We start from the raw sequence: 20,246 nt of genomic DNA, 5'->3' as shown, positions 1-20,246 counted from the left end.
GGGAGGGCTGATTTCATGGTCCGTGACATGTTTTTCACAGCCGTGAAATTGGTAAAGCCCTACTTATGACTAGAAGAACCTAACACTAGAACTATGGTTAAAACCAAAACCAACTATATACAAAATAGACAATTTAAGAAAAACCTGCAATAGCAAGATAACATGCTCCGACAACCATCATGAGCAGTGAAGGAACTGAGCAGAATCAGGGGCAGCACAGTGGCACGAGGCAGCAGAATGCACATATGTGCTGCCTCAGTGCGTACCACTGGGGGAAAAGTTTTCAACAGTGCACTAAACATGCACACACCTGAAGTGGAACAGACATGTGCAATCACTAGAAGAAATAAAGTTGTTAACTTCACTGAGCACAAACACAAATGCAAAACTGAACATCTTCCATTTATTGAGCAAATAAAGGCAGGAAAAACTGCTACAATAATAAAGGTTTTTCAAATCTACTGGATTGACATACCCATTCTGTTGCCGTCTCGGTTTTTCTGTTTTTCATCTTGCTCATCAGAATTGTCATCTCCATCATCATCATCTTCATCATCACTATATTGACCAAGTGCATTTACCAGCTCTACAAATATCTCATCATTGATAAATCCACATTCTGAAATTCATCAAGATCGGAAGTAAAGCAAAAAACACAAAGGAAGTGCAAACGAAGTATTTATTTCTACCCCATATTTCAGTTGTTTTTTTTAAAACTATGGCTACACATTTAGTTATCAGATCCAGTGCTCAGAGCACATTACAATCCGTAAATTCAGTACAAGACAGAAGGGGCTGAGCAGGAGGATGAATGAGAATCAACAATTTCTTATCTGTTAATTTTGAGGGACTTTTCCCAAATCCCTCTATGGCGGCCAAGAGAGGGAATATAAATCCTTCTACCAGCAAATAGGAACAGAAAAATAAAGCTCTAGTAATATCACACTTCCTACAAGATAAAGGGGACTGGGCTGGCTGGGGTACTGGTCACTTTGTGCCATACTGGCAATGAGGAGAGAAGTGGTTTGCTGCTATCCTCTCCCTAATCATCCACACCACCCACCTAGGAAGCATGCCAGAGGAATTAATTCATACACAGTAAAGGCAAGTGAAATGCCAAAGAGTTTAACTCTCCATCTCCTGGCTCAATCTGGTTATGCCATTGTGCCCTACAATTCAGAAGTCTAGTCAAAAGGGACAGGATGATGACTGGATTGTCCTTGAAATGTTTCACCACTTATCTAATATCAAACCCAGCTATTACAATGATTAACTGTATGCTCTGGGCAACAAAGTTAACCTCGCTATTTCACCCTCAGGACTGGTGTGAGGATTTAGTTTATATTTTCAAAGAAATGCATAAATATTAATCCATGTACAAAAGTTAAGAATGATTGTTATACTCACTATTTGACATGGCTTAGGCGGATGACGGAGAATACCAAACAGTAATTAGTATTAGTAAATAGTGAGTCCTCAGGAATCATACTTCAGTTTTGATATTTAACTTATAAATAAAAATATATAATAAAGCTGACTGCTACATAAGCAGCTGTTAATCATGTTTAGGTAGGAAGAAATGACAGATATACATGGTGTGTTGGACTCACCTCTGTCTCCATGTACTTTTCCATCATAGTTCTTGATCAGTTCTTCAATAAAGGTTCCATCCTGGTCAAGCACTTCATCTCCCATGTAAGGAATGTTATGTAAAACTGTTTCATCCTCTACCTAAAAGTAATGTGGAAAGATTTATGATTACAATAAAAGCAAAGATATTCTCTCAGGGAGAACAAGAAAAAATTTTGATGAGTCCCCCATTTCAGAAGTGCCACTGCCCCAAACCTGCAATGAGATGTGACGTTCCGTACAGTCACATAATCATTCTGAAATAAAGTCACTTTCTTCTGTAATAGAAGACTCACACGAGCAGTTATTGATGCATTTCTATAGTGGAATTACTATTCCACTATAACTATTCTGGTCAATTTCCCTCCATGTAGACAAGCCCTTATCCTCAACAGGACACTCATTATGTTAACAGATAACCTGTTGTCTAAAATGGATTAAATATTTGTTGATAATAATGCCTTTACAATTATTTAATTTAAATATGATAGGTGTAACTTAATTCTGGCTTTCAGGGATAGAGGGTTGATGTTTCGTTTTTTGTAGAGAAAAACATTTAGTTGTGGGTTGAGTTTTCTTGTAGATTAGCTGCTGATTTTATCTGGATTAAAATTACTTCTAATAATAAGATCAGTCAGCTTGATGCACACACAGTAATTAGTATATTTTGTATTTTTTTATTCTAAATAAAAATGGTTGCCTTCAGTGCACTAAACTAACATGAAAAAGGATGACTGATTATATGTAAATAGTTGTGTACAGTGTCAAAAGTGCAGTTTCCTAAGTAATTTAAATGTCTGTTCATAATATAAGTAGTCCGATCATACAATAAATCCTGGATCTCAGAGAATTAACATGACTTAATGGAGACTGACAATAGATTATGCAAGAATAATCAATAACTCATTACGACTTCCTTCTGGACACATCAGGCATTAGTCCTAATTTCTAAAAACTTAGTTCAAATTTGATTTAGGTCAAAATCTAGACCTTAACTGACATCTGTCCTAAATACAAAGCCATTGTACATAATCAGGATTTCTATTCTGGTGAGGCCAAGGACTGGAATATCCTTAACTTTACAATACCCATGTTATGGAACTCTAGAAGATTTAGGTGCGAAAGGTTGAGTCTATGGCCAGTGTTATTACTATCTCTTTTGACTTGAGCATTAACACTCACCAAGTGTAAATCACAAATATCTTTAAAATGTCTTCTTTCTAAAAATGAATCAGTACTAAAACTTTTGTCTGCTCACAAAAACCTGCCATCCAGTCACCTTTGTAATATTCAACCTTTTCTTTATAAGTTTTTCAAGTTTATGAAATAACTGGTAAAAAATGAAAGAGGCAATTGGGTAGAGCAAGAAAAGAAAACTGATGTGAAGCAGTGTAGAAAGAAATATTTCAGGTATTTTATACAGATCTGAATATTAAAACAAATGGAATAGATTTCTATTCTTTTGGATATATTAGTTTATTGGTTTCCACTTAAACTGTAATTTATCTCCCCAAATGCACACAGCTTCTACTTTTTAACTTACTTTAACAGATATTGCAACTCCAGGCAGCATCTTTGGAGACAACTGTATTAAATGTATGAATGGTTTATGTATAATTGTTACTCCATGTATAATGTGTTAACACAGCTCCTCCAGGAATGAAAATACGGTGAGTCACTGAGACTAACCAACTCCAGAGAAGTTCCAACCCTTCAGGTAGTTTGCATATTCAGGATCAGGCTGGGTTTGCCAGCGACTGGGAGAGAGAAAAAAGGCTTCTGATATAAAAAGGATGAGCTTGGACTGGCTCATGCCTTCATTTTGATTCAGCAGATGGACATCACTCTCTGTCCAAAGGGAGGCCCCAACCCTTGCTAACGAGTTAGAAGGAATGTTGGCCTATCAGACTCCCCATATGGAAGATGGGTGGTTTCTGGTATGTTTAATGTGGATTTAAATTTCTTTTTTCTCTGTAATGCTTTTGCGCTATGAATAAACGTGCTTGCTTAGAAGAGCTGTGTGGTCACTGGGAAAAACACTATCAATCGTCCTCTGAAAGAAAGCAGTGCAGGAGCTGGCCTGTAACCAGACTGGCTTGCTGGAGATATCACAGTGGATGGCAGGTCTGTGTAATCATAAAAACCCTGTCAGAAGGGAGTGGGAGAAAGGTTCCTGCCAAGAGATGGAGACAGGGCAGACCTGAATGGCATTCCTGGAGTGGACCACAGATGCAGGAATACAGGAGCAGTTAACCTGAAACTGTGACACTTACCATAAAATTTTGCTGAAGGGGAGACCAAGAATACATTATAGGCACTGAAGCAACAGCATTCAGAGTCTTGAGCGGGATGACTTGTTTTGGAAAATCTAAATCACTGGTAACAGAGCACTGAAATGAGAGGTAGAAATTACACTTCTCTCCTGGTAGCAATTTTGGTAACAAAATACAAAATGTATCAAATTTAAACCATATCAGAATTAGATAAGTCTGCCTTTGAAAAAATACATCAATTTTTAGGTGGTAGCATTAGGAATAGGTTTAACAAGCAAGAGACAAATTATTTTGTTAGCAGAATATTTGTTAATAGTTTCCATAGCATGCTGTTCTTTTTTTACTATCACATACAATGATATCCAGGCTCTCATGTACCATTACACTCAGCCTACTTAACCAAATGCAATGATGTTTTTCTGTTATCTAAAACAGATTTAGTACTTGATGATAAATTGTCTTATCTGGTGTTTATAGTGTATTAACTAGTTGTCTGGGAGACAAAGAAGATTCCTCCAAGCTTCACATTAATGCACCGCTGAGATCAAGAAAGAATTTCTTTTTAGAAAGTTGATATGGTGATCCTTTAATATCAGAAAGTCTACTTCAACAAGTTATCACTTCAACTTGTCTGTAAGTCTTGACCTCCACTATATTCCTATGCTATCCCAAAACCATGTATACTGTGTGCAGGACAACAGTAAAGTGAAATTTACTCTAATACTGAACTCTGAGCTGTCAAACAGTGCTTTCAATATGACATTATTTTACGATTCACTTTTTTGCAGACCTAGAATAGGAAGGAAGAGAAATCACAAAAAGGTGAGAGAGGACAGAACATTCAAAATGTGAAATGAGAAATGGTTTTAAAAACTGAAACATTTGGACAATTCATAAATGTGGTTAGTCCTAGAGTAATCCATAAACATTCTAACCCAGCGCCTGAAAAATTCACTAGCTCTTATAACTGGGGGCACCTACAAAACCAATTTCTGTAGGTTCTATTTTTAAAGTTTCTAAGTCCTTATAGTTGCAAAGATAACCTTCCCAATTATAGGCAGAGGTGGTAACAGTGCCTACACTTAAGGCTGCTCAACACTTTCCCTTTGGGAATCTTGTTTAGAGTTGCTTATAACTTTACCAAACTTTAACCATTCAGGCTGAATTTTTTCATGCCAGGTATCTGCTTGGCTGAAGAGTAGTTATTGTTTTCTTTTGGGGTTTTTTTAGTTTCAGCTCAAACAATTCAGCCATTTCTCAGAACACATTTAGGGGAAAAAAACACATTAATGTGCCTATGTTCAATACTTTTTTTTTTTTTTTTTAAACTTTCATTGAGAAGCTCTAACACCTCCCTGGTTTGGAGCCACAAGTTGACGTTCAGCAAGGATGGGAGGGAAGAGATTCCGTTGGGTCACTGTATGACATGTACAATACATAGAAGACCTCACATTATATAAAATCACACACTAAATAACTATGTTTAAAAATAATATTAAGGTTACAAAGTCAAGCTATCAAGAGTTAGGAAATGCCAGAATTAAGTTTGTCCATAAAATCTTAATTCAGTGCTCTTGTACATATGTATTCTGATTCCATCTTTTCTTACACAATCATATTTTTTTCCACAGGATACCTGCCTTATTCGGTGCATAGGACAGACCATTCTCCTTAAATAGATAACTATTCAATATTTTATTTTATCTTCATTGTTTAATGTGAGGCCCTATGCGTTATCTACTGCACACTATTCAAACACTTCTCTGAAAACAGAATTATTAATTTCCTCTTAGGCTTTTCTACGACACTCATCACTATATTGTCTATATATATAATGTTAAAAAGACCAGCTGACTTCAGTTGCAGCTGCAAGTGCTCAGCACTTCTGCAAATCAAACCCCAGGATCTCAAGCTGGGTTTCCAGAAAATGTGGCACCACATAGGAACTTTGCAGCACAGGCAGGGACAGAATTCAGAGCAGCATTCAACTGCTTGAACCATGAAACCATCCTCTCCCCTCCTGCACTTCCCTGTCTCTGTCTTGCAACTTCTGCAATAAGTGAGACAGATCCTACAGACAACAGCCTTCTCCTTCACTACACAACCTCGATTCATCCTCAGAGCAAGTCTGTCCCGTACACTGAATGAGGCAGGGGTTCTGGAAAAAATAGTATGGGATCATGCAAGTACAGACTGCATCATAATGCATATGCAAAAAAGGAATCAAATGAAGCTTGTATGGAAAAATTTACTTCTGGCATTTCCCCAACTCTTGAGTATTTGACTTCACAACTTTATTCATACTAAACACATTAAGAGAATGTTACAGTGGGCAAACTACTCCACCTGGGTATGCAGACAGATAGCTACAGTACCTTTGTTCCTGTACTGCTTTGACAGGAGCAATGTGAAATTAACAAGACACTGATCAGTTTCACCAAATGTTTTTCAGAAGTCCTTATGCTGCTGCAGGGGACAGTAGTGGACCTCTATTCCCATCAGAGTACCGAGGAAGATTAGAGGAAGGGGAGACAGAAAGCTTTCTTCCTTCCAAAAGCCAGCAAGGTAGGCTTCAAATTTCCAAAGACACCTTAACTTGGAAGACTATCTGTTGTATTAGTCTCTGGCTAGTTGGTGTCTTTAGAAATTTGATTTAGATTTAGTTCTTTGACTAGTAGCTCTCTAGCAATTTTTTCATGACATAATTTAAGTCTAGAAAGTATGCAAAGTTATAAAAACGATTTTGTCCTTTAAAAAAAATGAATATAACTAAAAATCTCAAGGCAACATTACGTTTATGCAAAGTTAAGAACAAAGTCAGTATTTTAAATTCCCTTTATGATCCTGTGTGATACTCTGCCTGCTTTTGAACTCAGTTCAATAATCACTAAAAAAGGGAATTACATTTGTAGGAGTGGCTCTGGTCAATGCCACTCAATAGTCTAGTCACTGGAGGCAACTGAAAACCAAGGTCTGTGGCTCTACAGAAACAGAGGAGTGTCACCTATGATACTTGCAACCCACACTGAGTGTGTTACCGTCATGAAAACTGCACATAAGATATCAAGTATCCAACCAATATGTTTGAGACTAAAATAAATATTTAAATTTATTTTAAAAGGATTCAGATACTATTTTCCTGTCTTAATCCTCCTATTATAAATTATGGCAATTTTTAAATCAAGCACTGAAAGTAGAGTTCTTTTGAGAGTCCTTTATGAGACAAACTGGATTAGAATGCAATAATCAATTCACTGATTCAGACAGGAAATTAACATAAAATTCCCCTTTCATCAAGAAGGCAATTCAAGCTAGCAAGTCAAAATCTGATATATTCAAATCATAATTCTGAAGATGAAATTTGGCCCTTTTCCTCCAAAGAACTGAAAAATTGATGCATGACCCTTACCTAACAATTTTTGTTTTCAGCATTTGTTAAAACTACTGTCAAAAGCTCTGATCCTGTATGTATGTGAGTGTAGCCCATGCAAGTATGGAGCCCCACTGACTCCAGTGTGGCTTTGCCTGTGTGCATTGTTTTGTAGGACTGGAGCCAGTCATCTGTTTTCCATTTTTGCTTGCAGGACTACTTTCATAAGAGAGGAGTAGAAGGAACACTAAGACACATGGGATGGAAATAGTTTCAAAAAGAAGACAAATGGAAGATACATATATTTATGGCTAAAAGTACAAATTGTATAAAAGTTCCCTTTTAAAAATTTCAGATTTTCTGTTATTTTTTGCCCCTTAATAAAAAGTCATCCCCCTCCCAAAACACAGAAAATTTGTCAATTAAATTCATTTTGTTTATGGCAAGCCCTTCTCAATTTGATGAGTAGGAAAACACTTTCCTTGTCATCAGATCATTTCACACCAAAAAGTCAGTCTACCACCGGAAGCTAAACTAGTTTAAGTATGCTGACATTAGGGTTTTGCACCAGTTTAAGAACAGATTTAAAAACTTTATTAAAGCGAACGTTAAAATTATATACTACACAGGTTGAGAAAAGAGTGTCTGTATATCTGGGTATAGCGTTTAAATTATCCACAAATACCAAGTTTGTTTTTAAAGTCATAAGATACATATAGTGTATACGCAAAAAGAAAAGGAGTACTTGTGGCACCTTAGAGACTAACCAATTTATTTGAGCATGAGCTTTCGTGAGCTACAGCTCACTTCATCAGATGCATACCGTGGAAACTGCAGCAGACTTTATATATACACAGAGAATATGAAACAATACCTCCTCCCACCCCACTGTCCTGCTGGTAATAGCTTATCTAAAGTGATCATCAGGTGGGCCATTTCCAGCACAAATCCAGGTTTTCTCACCCTCCACCCCCCCACACAAATTCACTCTCCTGCTGGTGCTAGCCCATCCAAAGTGACAACTCTTTACATAATCAAGTCGGGCTATTTCCTGCAAGGTAGCCTGTTTCCTCTTGTTTTTTCCTACCCCACACCCCCCCCAGATGTTCTGGTTTAACTTGGATTTAAACTTGGAGAGTGGTCAGTTTAGATGAGCTATTACCAGCAGGAGAGTGAGTTTGTGTGTGTATAAGGGGTGGGGGGGATGTGAGAAAACCTGGATTTATGCAGGAAATAGCCCGACTTGATTATGTAAAGAGTTGTCACTTTGGATGGGCTAGCACCAGCAGGAGAGTGAATTTGTGTGGGGGGGTGGAGGGTGAGAAAACCTGGATTTGTGCTGGAAATGGCCCACCTGCTGATCACTTTAGATAAGCTATTACCAGCAGGACAGTGGGGTGGGAGGAGGTATTGTTTCATATTCTCTGTGTATATATAAAGTCTGCTGCAGTTTCCACGGTATGCATCTGATGAAGTGAGCTGTAGCTCACGAAAGCTCATGCTCAAATAAATTGGTTAGTCTCTAAGGTGCCACAAGTACTCCTTTTCTTTTTGCGAATACAGACTAACACGGCTGTTACTCTGAAACCTGTCATATAGTGTATAATCAGCAGTATCCCAAATTTGGTGAGTAAATTTAAGAATACAGTTTAGATATTAGCATCCAAGTATTCGGGTACATCACTCTCAAAAAGTTATAGAGAGAGTTGGTTATGGAAAGCACATATATTAATCAATGAGTGAAGACTGTCCCTCAGTAATTGAGAATTTAGGGTAGGCTGCCCATTTAGAAAATACAATCCACAAGGTAAGTATTTCAGTTACTTTTCGCAGTTTAAACTACATCCATTTTCAACCTACTTAGTTAAGCCAGTGCAACTTTTCTAGTATAAGCGAGGCCTATGCAAACTAATCTGTTCACTATTTTCATGCATGTTCTTTTATGAAGTGAGGGCCTGATCCAGTTGCCATTTAAGGCAACAGAAGTTTTTCCATTGACATTAGTGGCAGCTAGATCAGACCCCAAGTGCCCATGAGACAAGGCCTGATTAAAGGATGGTAACATGTGACCTAAGCATTTTCTGCAGCAAAAAGTCTTAATTTTGTGCACATTTGGATCTTAACTAAGTAGCATTTTATTGATTTCTTCTTAGTAAGCATCTGATAGGAGTAATAATCAATAATTCCTAGAAAGGTGCTAGGGCCTCATATGAAAAGAGAACATTAGTGGCTAACACATGACCTGCTAGCCGATTTTTCACCAGTAAAACCAAAATGTGCTGACAACTTTGTAACTAGAATTACCACAACACGTTAACCAACCTCCCTGGTCCCACGCAATGAGCTCACAGAAGTCATGATGTGTACAGGCTGTATCCTACGTTGTTTCCATTCTTGATTTAAGATTTCTGTTCTTTCCAGTATCTTCTGACGATTAGAATTAAACATACTCTAAGAGTGAAAGAGAATTGTGACTGTTGCAAGCAAATTAAGAAACGAGTCAAAATTAATTTAATAACCTCTTCAAGTACTATCAGGTCTATTTTATTAACAAAGCATACATCTTTGAAAACACTAACCGCACTTAAGCAGCGCCATAATACACAAAATGAACACAAATTTTACTAGAAAATAATTTTCAGCATTTCTGTCTATTTTGAAAAGTATTTTTCCTCTTAAATATTTAAATACAGAATTATGGAACAGTTATTTTTCTTTAAAGTAGCCATGCTCACCGGCAAAAAGAGGGGTCCTGTATTTCCATGATTAAACAATACAAATCACAGAAAAACATCATTTCATCATTTCCAGGTGGATTGATTTATATATAAAATCACAAAAATCCTTGACATTAATGCATATGATATAAAAGGCAAACAGACTTAAGGATCCTAGTGCCATGTTTTATTGTAAAGATTACAATTTTTACACATAGCCTATATTACCAACACTATGCTTCATGATCTAATGCTTCCATTCCCAATAACTCAATTTTAAGTTACTCAGGCTTGATCTCAGCCATGATATGATTTTATTTTTTTAAAGGTGAGAAAGTACAGTCAGTCCTTTCTGAATTATGGGAACGTGGAAATAAAAAGGCCAGCCCATCTCTACTGTTTTCCCCCCTACATTAAAGGAATTAAACAAAAATGCAGTGGAAGGGTTGTGATGGAAAAGCTCTGAACTGACTCAATATTGTCTGTGGAGAGGTATGGAGACTAACTGTACTATCCCTCCTTCCTCCTCCTACATGCACGCCATTTCTGAATGTTTGGAGATCTAGTGTTTCATGATGGTGCGGCAGGACAGGGAGAATATGGCCATCCTCCACAGAACCAACTCCCCTAAAAACTGCAAGGATTTTTCAAGCATAAATGAACACTGATCTTTGACATATCCTGACTGACTTAAATCTGTAACTGAATGTATTGCGTAAATGCCTGCCTACAAATTCATAATTCTAATTAGACATTAATACAATTTTTGGCACTTAATAGTTCATGTTAATTGGGATGTGCAACACCTTTTATTTAAAAAAAAACGAGTATATCTTCTCCTTCAGAAAAAAAAATCATATTTTCCAACAAATATGTACATAAAATATATTTTGTTAAGTGCAAGATTTCAATTCTAACTTATATTTCAGAAGAAAATACATTCCAATGCCTACCATATAAGATCTTCATGAAGGAGGTACAGGTGACATACCTTAACTTCATCTGCCCGGCGGAACCTCTTGAGCTGCCTCAGTCGCATATATTCTGATTTTACACGCTTCCGCCAACAAACTGGTCCCTTTTCAGATTTCTTTCCGGTCTGACCCATGATTATCCTGTAATCAACAATATCACGTTAAGATTCACTGACCTAGCCACTATAGATAGGATAGTGTCTTAGAGATCATTTTACAGTGACTGAGCAGATAGATGGACAATAGGGTAAAGAAAAATCAGACATTTACAGAAAACAGTTAACCTTCCAGGACTTGATCCTGTAAGGTGCTGAACAGTCTGGCCCTAATCCAGCAAAGCAGTTAAGCGTATTTTTAATTTTAAGCATGGGAGCAATTGCACTGGAATTCAATGGGGTTACTCTCGGGCTTACAGTTAAGCACATGCTTAACTGCCACATTGCTCAGCACGTTGCAGGATCAAGCCCTTATGTAGGAAGCCAATGGAAAAGTTCAGATTCTGAGAAACACTTCACACTGTGAAGTATTGGGAAGTTAAACTTTCTAGTTATAGTTCGTATTTGAGTCTCAAACTGGAATCCACATTACTGTGAATGTCACCAGAAATATGGGAAACTAGAAGAAGATATTTAAACTAGTTACTATTCAGCACTACCACTGCAAAATGTTTTAACTATAAAAGCACTATTGTGTAAACAAGTATAATGGAGGTAAGAGTTTAAAACCGAATAAATTCACAAGATAGACAAAAAAATTCTCCAAGCTTCCTTTACTATGGTATTTAGATAAACTTGGTCCCAAATCCAGGAAAGGAAATGAAATGTATATCATTTATTTACAAACTTTTTCACACAAATATTAACAACTGGACAATGAAAAAAAATCTGAGATTCATGTGTGCTTTGTATTAAAAAAACTGCACATTTTGCCAATACCTACGAAATGGTCTCATAACAATGCCGCATACTTTAAATAGCTGTCACCATTTAAAGTACATTGCACTTCCTGGCTGCCAACAATGCTAGAACTCCTAAAACAAAGCCATTCTCTCAAGACTTGCCTATACGAAAGAAATGAACCACTACAGCCTGCTGTATTTTATCTGAAGTACTTTAACTTTCAGCAGTGCTTTACATTCACAATAACCACTCTGGCTAGCAGAGCTGAAAAAAATCCAGTGGATCAGCGACTGTAGGAAGCTCTTGGGCAAGTGTCAGCAACTTCTGCAGAATCATTTCTAGTTTTTGTGGTTGTGAAGATAACCTTCTACACGTAAACTAAAGACCAGCTCTACACTAAAAAGTTACAGAGTGCAAAAAGAAAAGGAGGACTTGTGGCACCTTAGAGACTAACCAACTTATTTGAGCATAAGCTTTCGTGAGCTACAGCTCACTTCATCGGATGCTGTAGCTCACGAAAGCTTATGCTCAAATAAATTGGTTAGTCGCTAAGGTGCCACAAGTACTCCTTTTCTTTTTACTAAAAAGTTAGGCTGACCCAGCGACGTCACTCAGAGATGTGAAAAATCAACCAGCATTGACAACATCAGATCAACGGAATAATTTGTTTGGCGACCTAGGTAGCACCTCTCGGGGAAGTAGACTAACTACAGTGACGGGAGATCCCGTTGCTTTAATTAGCATCTACACTGAAGCGCTACAGCATTTCTAGTGAAGACGTGGCCTGAGTAACCGATGCAGTACTGTCTTCCTTAATCTAGAGACAGATGGTTTTAGTGCCTGTGCTGTTTGTCAGAACTTTGCTACACTTCCTGAAACAGTACTGAAAACAGTTTTGTCCAGGTTACACTTATAAAAAAGTTTTCAGGAGTCAAAGAACTGTTTTTGGCAACTGTTCAGTTTCCCGGTATAGACAGAACGTGAAGAGTTCAGAGGGACTTTAGGACAATCTCATAAGCAACAACTAGAAAGCTAAAGTCTAATAAATCTCAGAATGACTTCTCCTTCATTTATATTTAAAGACTAGCCATATATAAAAGTCTCAAGAAACCTGAAATACCTATTTACACAAAAATCTGTTCTGTTCATTATGACATCTATTACTGTGCAGGGTATAGAGAAGGAAATATATTAATCTGAAATGTTGTAGATGTGTTAAGCAAAAATGTATGCCTGGGTACGTTGTTGGAGAAAGACCAAAAAACACACACAGATAACTTTTTTTTTCATGGGAGTCCAATGATCCCAGAGCGCCAAACTCTCTAAATGAGCTCTCCAGTCTAGATGGGATGCATCTATAGTGACTATAATTGACTGTCAGAAGACTGAAGAACACTACTTTCATAACACTGACAGTGAGTCCACCACACCTGGGATTTCCTTTTCAAATATACTGTTTAAGTTGCGTTTACAATTCTTTGCCAACCAGTATTGTAAAGACCTCATTCTTGAACAGGAATAAGACTTTATGCACATGGCAGAAATCACAACCCCCTATCAGCATGAGAAAAATTATCATCTGCTATGGAGAATGATGCAGAATGGTGATGGCTGACCATATGTTTACAAATCTTTTCGATGAAAGGAACGCTCTGCCTAAGTTTTGAGTCCAATGTGGCTGCTATAAACAAAGCATTGCATGGATGTTACAATGACTTTTCTCAGTTTATTCTGTGTCGTAGTCTCTCAAAGAGGGAGCATATCTGGGTTCCAGCTATCTTTTCTGGATGGAGTTTTGATCAGAAAATTGTCTAAATTAGGCAAGACAAAAATCCCTTCCCTCTTTAATTTGCCACAACTACCAGAAAGCATTTCATAAAAACTCTTGGGGTGGTAGAAAGACCAAAAAGGAGGATTTTATATTAGAAGTGATCTCTTTACAATACGAAATGTGGTGGGATGATCTTACAGAGATATAGAAATAATATCTTATGGACACCATATGGAATCAAAAAAGTATTTATAAATGAATTCAGCTTCCTCATGTCCAATAGGGACCTTCATCTTTCTTTTTAAAATTAGAAAATACCTTGAATAAAACCATTTCCCCCGAAACTGCTCAGCATTTCCTTTGTAGCATATCTGCTTGTAAAAAGAGGGGGAACCCTAATTTCAACATGTTCTCATGAAAAGGGGGAGGAGGGATTCAGAACAGTCACAAACTGAAATGCATTATCCATTGTGTACTCTCTCTAAAAATCACCTGTCCAAAGTTATTGATTGCTGGTTGCCATAAAAATGGCACATGCAATCTCCAGTTACGGTAGGAAAAGCTAAGGTGGGAACTGTTAAACACCTCTCCGTCCTCGTGTCAAATCTGAGGTTATGTTTGTGGTTTATTGGCTTCCACCAATAAAGAGTTTGGGGCTGGATGTGTACAGAACATTGAAAAGCCTTTTTGAAGGACAAGTTTTTCTTTCTTCCTTCCTTCCTCTCTCTCTATATATAGACTGTGCTGAGGCACGTGAAGACCAGATAGACTTTCTCATTCAGCAAAATCAGAGAGGAAGTATAATTCCGTTTCTAGAGAATGAACCCAGGTGGTCATATATGGGGTGAGAAGTCTCCTCAATAGACAAAGGAAATCCCTAGAGTCACTGCCATCCTGTCAATTAGCTTGTGAAGAGAACTGCATCCTCTGAGGGGAAAAAAGTTGTAATCCCCCAGTAGTAACATCTGAGGGTGTCTAATTCTCTAATTCATTATCCGTTTCATAACTTTGTTCAGCTATCATCAGTTCCTCTTTCTTTTAAAGAGTGTCCAGTAAGATAGTAGGCACTGTTTTTTACCTATAGACTAATCCGGAACCTGGATTGGATGCTTGCACTCTCTCTCAAATCCTAGGTAGGAAAGTTTCTTTATATCAAAAGGATGCTCAAGCTCTCTATGGTGTACAGGGAAGGGCCAGCATGACCATCTCACCCATCAACGAACTTGCCAGTCCAGCCAGAAGTCCATATTTGGATCCATGCAATAGAATTTAGGATAAAGACCCTCCATACACTTCTTTGGAAGTATATTTCTCCTTATGACATGGGATTAGTTCAGATTCAAAGTCCGGTTGCAAATTCAAACTTGTTTACGATACCAACTGTAAAGGCGTATCAGTGATTTCAGCTGCAGGACAGAAAATGGTGAAGCACTTATTCAGAAATCCCGAAAGAATCTTGGGTGGAAGAAAAGGGAGAGAAATTCATCCTTCTACCTCTTCTTTTTGTCAGTTGTGGACTATCAATCAAACATGCATGACCGGAGTCATCGTTGTTACTCTGAATAAGTGTTTATCCGATGCTGCCAGACCTGAGACATGAAGATGCAGATCCATGTGGTAGATGTGTGCAATCCCTGTAACAGACTGTTGGCAAGCCCATTTGGAACCAGTACTCAGCTCCTTCTTTCTGTATCTGAGAATCTGTCTCCTTATGCTTAGTCTTCAGTTCCGGAGTTCTAGGATCCAAATGGTCAGAACTGAAAGTACAGCGTGACGGGTTGGATCACAGAAACCCCTTTGGGACTGCCACCTAATGTGCCTAGACTACCTCTGAGCCCGTTTTCCCTGCGAGCTTGGGACTTCAGTACCTTGCCTTGCTTGAGCCAGACACTTTTGCCTGCTTCAAACACAAATCCAAGTCTGAACCACGTCCCCCACAAGCTGCAGGCTTAACTGAAAACAGCTTAAGAAGTGCTCCTGTCTCCAGCACTCAGATACTCAGCTCCCAGTGGGGTCCAAACCCCAAATAAATCCATTATAAAGCTTATACAGAGTAAACTCATAAAGTGTTCGCCCTCTGTAACACTGGTAGAGAGATATGCACAGCTGTTTGTCCCCCTCTCCCGGGTATTAATACTTACTCTAGGTTAATTAATAAGTAAAAAGTGATTTTATTAAATATAAAAAGTAGGATTTAAGTGGTTCCAAGTGGTTAATAATAGACAGAACAAAGTAAATTACCAAGCAAAATAAAACACACAAGACTAAGCCCAATACTGTAGAAAACTGAATACAGATAAAAATCTCAACCTCAGAGATGTTTCAATAAGCTTCTTTCACAGATTGGATGCCTTCCTAGTCTGGGCCCAATCCTTTCCCCTGGTACAGCCCTTGTTCTAGCTCAGGTGGTAGCTAGGGCATTTCTCATGACTGCAGCACCCTTTGTTCTGTTCCACCCCCTTATATATCTTTTGCACAAGGTGGGAATCCTTTGTCCCTCTCTGGGTTCCCACCCCTCCTTCTAAATGGAAAAGCACCAGGTTAAAGATGGATTCCAGTTCAGGTGACATGATCACATGTCACTGTAAGACTTCATTACCCACTTGCCAGCACACAGGTATACAGGAAGACTTACAAGTAAACAGAGCCATTTACAACCAATTGGCCTGGTTAATGGAGCCATCAAGATTCCAAGCCACCACTAATTGCCCACACTTCACATAATTACAATAGGACCTCAGAGTTATATTTCATATTTCAAGTTTCAGATACAAGAATGATACATTTATACAAATAGGATGCACACACTCAGTAGATTATTAACTTTGTAATGAAACCTTACAAGAGACCTTTTTGAAGCATATTCCAGTTACATTATATTCACACTCATTAGCATACTTTCGTATCATCATCTGGAGTGCACACAGAACATCTCTTGGTGCTGGTAACAGAGTCCTTTCTCCTCACTGGTTTCTTAGTTGGCACTGGCACACACAGTTCAGAAGAACGTCTCTCTCATGGACTGGCTCTGGATACAGAGACCGACAGCAGTAAGGGGTCTTCTGCTTTGAGGCTTTGGATCTGGTAAATGTTGGATCCTGTCTCATAACTTTTGTAGAGCATGGAACTGAAGCTGGTAAGTTCTCCAGAAATTTTTGCTGCTTCTTGAGGTATTAGAAACTGAAGCCAGTTTGTGGAATCGCTTGGATCCTAGTGAAGTATCAGTTCTGGCGGCTGCCAATGCCCCCTACACTACTGTAGCCTGCAGTTTCTTCTGTCACAGCATCCTTGCTTAGAATAAAAGCCGAGTATCTTGAACACCCTAACAGAGACTATCATGCTTCTAGACGCACCAGGCAGCTAGTATGCACACTGGATGTCAAGAACACTAATGGAGACTACATCTGTTAAATCCCAACCTCTTAATATTCGGATCTGTTATCTCAAAACTGAAGGGTCGAATCTAACACTTCATTAAATATCTATGTAAATGTAAACAAATTAACACTACCTAAAAATAACTATATATTTTTATATCCTAAAAGCTTATGCTAAAACTATTCAGAAGGCACTGAAGAAAAGGCTCCAGGAGGAAGGCCTGAAGTTTGTTCCTGAACTTACAGCCGGTTGCAGCAGGAAGGAACTGAGGCAGCCGGAGTACCCTGCCCCTTTTATAACCTCGCCCGAACAATGTTCAGGAATGGTCAGAGAAGTGGGGGAGGGTAAACACTCCAAGGGGCACTGCTAGTTAGAATTCCACTGCGTAAGCTGCATCTGGTCAGTGCATCCTATTAATGGAAATATACAGAGGACATGCAAAGAACAACTGGATTTGCATCCACGACTACAAAATTGAAAAGCTAGTGCATTGAAGCGACAAGTTGTCACAACTACTCAATTTTAAATATAAATTAGAAATCACTTCAAGGCCTGACTACAGAAATTGCAGTGGTTTAATTAAAGGCAGGAGATTAAACAGACTTAATTAAACTTCTACAACTTTGCGTGTGTACATTTACTTTGGTTTAAACCTGGCTTACAGGAGAATACACACAAAAAGTTGTAGAAGTTTACTTAAGGTGTGGCATTAAAAATGTTTTAGTTATTGATGCAACCCTTGCAACCACTGGCCAATTCCTGTGGTTTTACAATCATTTTTCTTTTCCTATCTTTAAAACCTACACAGAGAGGGGAAACTAATTAAGGGCCCAATCCTGGAAACACACAAGTAGCTTTATTCAGACAGTAAAGTTACGTATGTAAAATGTGCACAGGACTGGGCCTCAACTGACTATACAGGGAGACAATGAAAGTGATTTGTAGACTGCTATCAAATACACAGGTAAAAACAATGAACAAAAAAATTTCTCATTCACTTATAGTAATTTTATTTTTCATTACAATAAGTAAAAACATTCAAATAGAAGTAATTTTTAAGTTGAATGTATCTTTTTAACATTGTCTGTCACCCATCTATTAATTTTAAAATGGCAAGTGTTGAACATGTGAACTGTGCACTTTTGTTTCAAACCTTGCCCTAATTTGTTACAAGTTTTGCTCAATGTTTCCTAATGAAGTTAATATAACCTCCCTACACTCTAAAATGAGTGAGAGACCAATTACTATTAATTTTAAGCAGGGCTCTATTTACTTACAGCAGCCAAGGAGGTAAATTAGAACTAATTTTCTTAACCAATTAATACATCTGATACGAGTGGCATGCTGACACGTGATACATGTTCCATTCACAATGGGAGGCAAGTGAATGCAGAAAAGCAGTTCAATTTCATACCATTTTGCTGCTGAAAGCAAAAAAAGAGAGACAGCCTTGTTTAAAAATCCTCTCCTATTTTTCTCAGCCACTGTGGAACCATCCATCAAGGATGCACAAGCATATGGGAAACTATCACGGCTAAACTGCTTGATTTAAAGATAACTGAGTGTCTCTTGGATACCAATCCAATTAAAGGTGATACATAAAACTCCCCTAAAGTGGCAAAAAGGGGGGCTAGGAATTTCCCCATCAGAATAACTAATAAAGAGAAATTAAACCCTGGCCTAAGAGTACAAGATGGGGCATAGTTGCAATATGTTTTAAGACGTAAATATTAGAAACTTATATGAACATTACTACATTTTCAGTTATGTAAATATGCATGCAAAACAGACTAATGCACAATACATTACTCTTAATCCACACTTCTAATTCATTGTACAGAAAAGGTTGTCTACAGCATGTCACAAAATTTCTTAAACAGCACTGTGTAGTAATACCTTTATTATCCTAACCAATACTTTTAATCCTTTAACTCTCAGTTTTCCAAAGAGAAGTTGTAAATGAAAACTGCTGTAGCCCAAAACATCTACAGAACATTTGTCTTTTCAGTAGATGTTATCTTCTCTTCCCTGCATTTTGCCCATAAAAAAAAAAATCCTTCTTTTGGGCCAAGTTCAGTCTTTAAAATATTTGTACATAGTTCTTATTCATATATATACACACGATTTTCACTGAAATATGGAGGGCAGAATTTGGTCCTTTGGATTTTCACTTGAAAAACTATAACTTACATTTTTGACAAGTATGAAGAAAAGTTGATACTATGCTTCCTGAAACTCCTGTGTTACAAAATAGGCTCAGTAAGAGTACCAAAATTTATTCCTTAGCTAAAAAAAGAGAAACTTTCAAAAACGTCAGTCTTTCCAATAAAAATAACCTAAAGTATCTTCCCTTTCTTTTACATTTTATATTTTGCAACAATATTTATACTTTACAAAGACTGTACTTTACAATTTCTAAAATAGACTATTTTGTTGCTGTGTACTACTTAAAATCTAATTATCACCAAGAACAGTTGGCCAACGATGGCTAACTAGTATTTGTATAAGTCAAACTCTATTTAAAAATATCTTCCACAAACAGTTGCTGAGTTTTCTGAACAACAACTATTTTTACTTTGCACACTGAATTTAAAAGGGGACACACACACACTCTCTCTCTCTCTCTCAGGTCCAATGACTATTCCTCTGTGGATACATATATAGTCATTGGGCCAGAGAGAGAGCGCATGACTGCAGTACAGTGGTTAGGGTACCACCCCCCCACCACCACCACACACGGTCCAGCCCAACTGCTTCAATGACTAATTATTTATCCACAGTGGAATAGCTTCAATAAGAGAGAATGAGGAAGCCATACATCAGCGTCTCTCATAGATCAGTGGTTATAGCACTCTACTGAGAGGTGGGAGAGCCCTGTTCAAATTCTCTCCCCGCACTGGCAGAGAGGAGGGAATTGAACCTGGGTCTCCCACATGTCAGGTTAGTGCTTTAACCACTGGGCTAAAAGTTATAAGATGGACACCACCACCCCACTTCCTGCACTCCTCCCCCACAAATTCTGAATGGGGCCTGATCTAGTCAGCAGCCTCTGATCACACCTACAGATCACACCCATACGACAACCAAATGCCTATCTTCTTCTCGTTTGTGTTTCACTCTGGGGCTTAGGAAGGAGACAGGCTGTTGACTCTGGGCCTCAACAGCTACAGATCTATTGGTATAGCAAAACCTTATTTGTATTATTTAAAAACTTGATGTTTTTATTTTAAAGAAA

The 20,246-nt window shown here is 37.9% G+C and overlaps 1 protein-coding gene across 5 annotated transcripts in view; it reads right to left on the bottom strand.

The window, feature by feature from the left end:
• Window positions 1-20,246, bottom strand: part of EZH2 (enhancer of zeste 2 polycomb repressive complex 2 subunit) — a 147,876-nt gene that overhangs the window by 37,853 nt on the left and 89,777 nt on the right. For 4 of the 5 annotated variants that reach the window (XM_075125588.1, XM_075125585.1, XM_075125587.1 and 1 more), the window contains 5 exons: window positions 10,981-11,104; window positions 9,595-9,723; window positions 3,903-4,019; window positions 1,611-1,731; window positions 476-619 (listed from right to left, as the gene is read on the bottom strand). In XM_075125588.1, coding sequence (XP_074981689.1) covers window positions 476-619; window positions 1,611-1,731; window positions 3,903-4,019; window positions 9,595-9,723; window positions 10,981-11,097 — 628 coding nt within the window. In that variant the 5' untranslated portion in view covers window positions 11,098-11,104. The remainder of the gene's footprint in view (window positions 1-475; window positions 620-1,610; window positions 1,732-3,902; window positions 4,020-9,594; window positions 9,724-10,980; window positions 11,105-20,246) is intronic. The other variant, XM_075125584.1, reaches the window with a different exon arrangement.

This window comes from Caretta caretta, chromosome 2 (assembly GCF_965140235.1).
Source record: "Caretta caretta isolate rCarCar2 chromosome 2, rCarCar1.hap1, whole genome shotgun sequence".
NCBI classification, from domain to species: domain Eukaryota; kingdom Metazoa; phylum Chordata; order Testudines; family Cheloniidae; genus Caretta; species Caretta caretta.
Note: the sequence above shows the minus strand (reverse complement) of the source record. Positions and strands in the feature narration are given on the sequence as shown.